This window comes from Nothoprocta perdicaria, unplaced genomic scaffold (genome assembly GCF_003342845.1).
Source record: "Nothoprocta perdicaria isolate Ctin4 unplaced genomic scaffold, notPer1 scaffold_2, whole genome shotgun sequence".
In the NCBI taxonomy this organism is placed as follows: Eukaryota; Metazoa; Chordata; class Aves; order Tinamiformes; family Tinamidae; genus Nothoprocta; species Nothoprocta perdicaria.
In genome coordinates this window covers 9,534,928-9,538,299 of record NW_020455204.1, presented here as the reverse complement: position 1 = coordinate 9,538,299, position 3,372 = coordinate 9,534,928, and the positions used below count along the sequence as shown (strand labels likewise).

Here is a 3,372-nt window from a genome sequence, read left to right as displayed (position 1 = left end):
CCCACTGGCAGTGCTGCTCAGCCCCGTCATGGTGCAGCATGTTGCTGCTCATGTCCAGATACCTCAGCGATTTCATATGGCTTGTCATTAAGCTCACCTTGGAAAGGCTCTTAAACTTATTCCTCTGCAAAATAAGTGATTTCAAATCTATCAGAGTGACACAATTCTGGAACAACTCATCTGTCAGGGCATTGTGAGAAAAATTTAAGTACTGAAACGAGCTTATTCTCTTGGGGCAAAGCATGTGTGGCATATATGCGTCGTATATTGTTAAATGTTCAATATTCATCTCTGAGAATTGTCTGTATAGGATTTCCTGGTTGAAATAATAAACCTTATTACGAGCATGTTCTAAAGTTAATGCTTTCATGGAGCCATCCCAATTGATGAGTTTTTCTTGAAAGCTTAATAAGAATAAATGTTCATATTCTGTCACCTTCCTTACCGATCCTCGAAAAGTTAAGTTTTTCACAGTCCAATACTCTACAGGGGAATACCAAATAAGCAAAAAAATCTCAAAAATGATCCCCCATTGTAAATCCACATTGTCTAGCACTAGGGCTGTTGTCTTGATTTTTTTCACAAGCTCTAAGGGAGGAAAAGGGAAATCTTTGTAACTCAGGCTGTATCTTATGTTAGTTATTTTTAAATTTTCTGAAGTGCTCAATCCATCATACAAGAGGAAAAAACTGAAGTTTTGGTTGTCTGCAAAAACTATGTGAAGGCTCCTTGTGTTTATGGCTGTCAGACTCTGAGGTTCGTACCTAGAAAAGTCTTGCAAGGTTAGGAAGACAGTGTGCAGCTGCAAATGTGTGATGTATCTAAAGTCTGATCTCTGTATTGTCGTGGCACTTAATCCTAGGTACTTGAGATGAAACATGGTCGCAAATTCTTGACAGATGGGCAAGGCTCTAAACTCATTGAAAGAAAGATCTAAATGTCTAAGACGTTCAACAGTTTGACAGTAAACTTTCAAAATCCTGTTATGAGACAAATCTAAGTATTCTAAATCTTGATTAAACATGAAGGCATTGAAGTCAAGCTCTGTAATTAGATTGTGAGAAAGATTCAATACTCGAAGGTCAGAAAGAGACATAAAATCCAAGACATTAAATTCAGAGATCTTATTATATGATAAATCTAATACATGAATATGAACTAAAATGTTTTTTGGGACAGTAGTTAGCAAACTGCTTGAATAGTTTGCAGTAAATTCATTTTCCACAGTCATCTGGATATTAGTCCCAAGAGTGAATATAAAGACGCAGGCAAAGATAACAACATTTGTAAGGGGTCCCATTATGTCTTACAGAATTATCTTGGTTCTTTACAGAAGCAGAGAAGCATGGTTTGTTTTCCGTTCAATATTTCTCAATATCGAGCTCAACCCTATGGAAAGAAAACACATTTAATTTACTTTTTTGCTTTTCTTTTTTTCCTAAGGTGGTCTTACCAATCCCCTTACCAATCACCCCTACTCTTTAATTTGAATTCTTTTTTTTCTCAGTTAAATGGAAAGGAAGCCTCTATCTGCTGCTTCCCATGTTCCCTGTGTCCTAAGCATTACTCTTTACTGCTAAAGCATTTAATAAAACACTCAGAGAGCCTGAAGAATGAGAGAATCACACCACTCTATCTGGAGAGAAGTATCCTTTTTTTTTTTTTTTTTTTTTTTTCCCTGTGCTGATTCTTTTGGGAAAATAAGTGGTTTAATTCATTCTCTGTGCATTTTTTTTTTTTAAAAAACCAAAGGCCTATAACATGTGCTAGTGCAGAAGTAAATTTTTTGGACTGATAACAGAACTGAATCTCCCATCCAGATTAATCAAGTTTTCCTCAAGAAAGTAATAAACACCTGTAGTTAAAGTCACCATAAGCAATAAAATAATAAATCAGTAAGGAGGAAAACTACTTCTGCAGAACCTGACTGCCAGCCAGTGGAGTTCTATCTGCAAAAGGTTGGCCTAGGCTATCTGGGCGCAGAGCAGATTATAAGCAGAGCTCAGATGGTTTGTTAAGGTACAACGTCACTCACAGGAAGAATGGAGCGGACCTGGCTTCCTCCAAAGAGTAGCTGACCCTGTTCTTCAGAGCCTGGGCTGGCAAGGAACCTCTCGAGATCAAAAACAACTTGACCAGGAACTATCTGGAGGGACTTCAGGGCAAAGGGAACTCAGGAACAAAGCAAGAATTTTTCTGAAAGTAGAGAAAAACAGAAACACATTCTCTGCTCCATGTTCTATTGCCAGATGAGTTTTAACCCACTGTGCAGGCTACAGTACAGGCTGCAAGCAGGCAGGGTCCACACTACATAGCACTGGAGAGGGCCAAACTAAAAGAATAAAGCAGGCTGTCTAACAACACAGTTTTTAGGGTCAGTAATAACCCATCCAACACTATTTTATGATGATATTAAATCGCATTTGACTGAGAATGAAAATTACCGTTCCAAAAAGAAAAGTTTTTTTCTACATTGAAATTCAACATGCAAATGAGCATTTTCACTGAAATTTCAAAGTGCAAGAATATCTTTCCATGGCAGAGAAATACCAGCACTTGAGATGCGACAGATTTCAAAGCATATATGACAAGAAGAATTAAACAATGCAGCAAATAGAACCCACCTTTGGTGTGTGAAATTCATCCCTGAGCAAACAACCAGCCAAAGATCTGCACAACCATCTTATATTCTCAAGACAGAATTTCACACATACCTCATCTTGAAGCTGGGGCATCTCACATGACATGATAATTCCTTTTTAATAGTTAATAATTCTACCTACACAAGCAGAAAGGTTTATGAATGTAATCTATATAATTCTAAGAAAACATGCACTTTCAATACAGTGCAAGTATTAAGAGTTTAAGGAAATGAAAGAATTTTTAACAGCCCAAACTCAAAATACATCTACTCTTGCAGAATTTACATAACTGTGGTTTAGGAGGAAATGGACCTATCCACTGTGCAGAATATTTACCAAAGCAAGACCACTTAAATAAATCTGCATTGCTAATTTTGTCCCTTTCTGACATTTACACAGGTGTTTTGGAAGGTTGGCAGTTTTTACACACCCAGAAAAGTGGAAGCGAAACTTTCACAGGCAGCTTCTCTGCACAGCAGAATCAGAGCTCCACCCCTCTGGAAAGATTTTCCTCAGCAAGCAGATTAATTATGTCGCACAGGGGCAGACTGCAAAAACAGAGATCTCAAAAGCTTGTTACAGGGGCAAACTGACAGAGCTCCAACCCTGCATCAGTCATCTTGATACCTGATACACCTCAGGTGGTTATCACAGAGACTTCACATTGTAACTTCCACCACGAAACTGTCAAGTATGTGCTGTAGGTAATATTCTCTTGGACGTGAAAGCT

General features: G+C 38.0%; 1 protein-coding gene across 1 annotated transcript in view; it reads right to left on the bottom strand.

Moving 5' to 3' along the window:
• Positions 1-2,071, bottom strand: part of LOC112945824 (toll-like receptor 10) — a 4,402-nt gene extending 2,331 nt beyond the window's left edge. Inside the window, exons 1-2 of the mRNA XM_026037496.1 lie at positions 2,036-2,071; positions 6-1,389 (exon numbers count right to left, since the gene is read on the bottom strand). Of these exons, the coding sequence (XP_025893281.1) occupies positions 6-1,300 (1,295 nt within the window). The 5' untranslated portion in view covers positions 1,301-1,389; positions 2,036-2,071. The remainder of the gene's footprint in view (positions 1-5; positions 1,390-2,035) is intronic.
• Between the last annotated feature and the right edge of the window lie 1,301 nt (positions 2,072-3,372).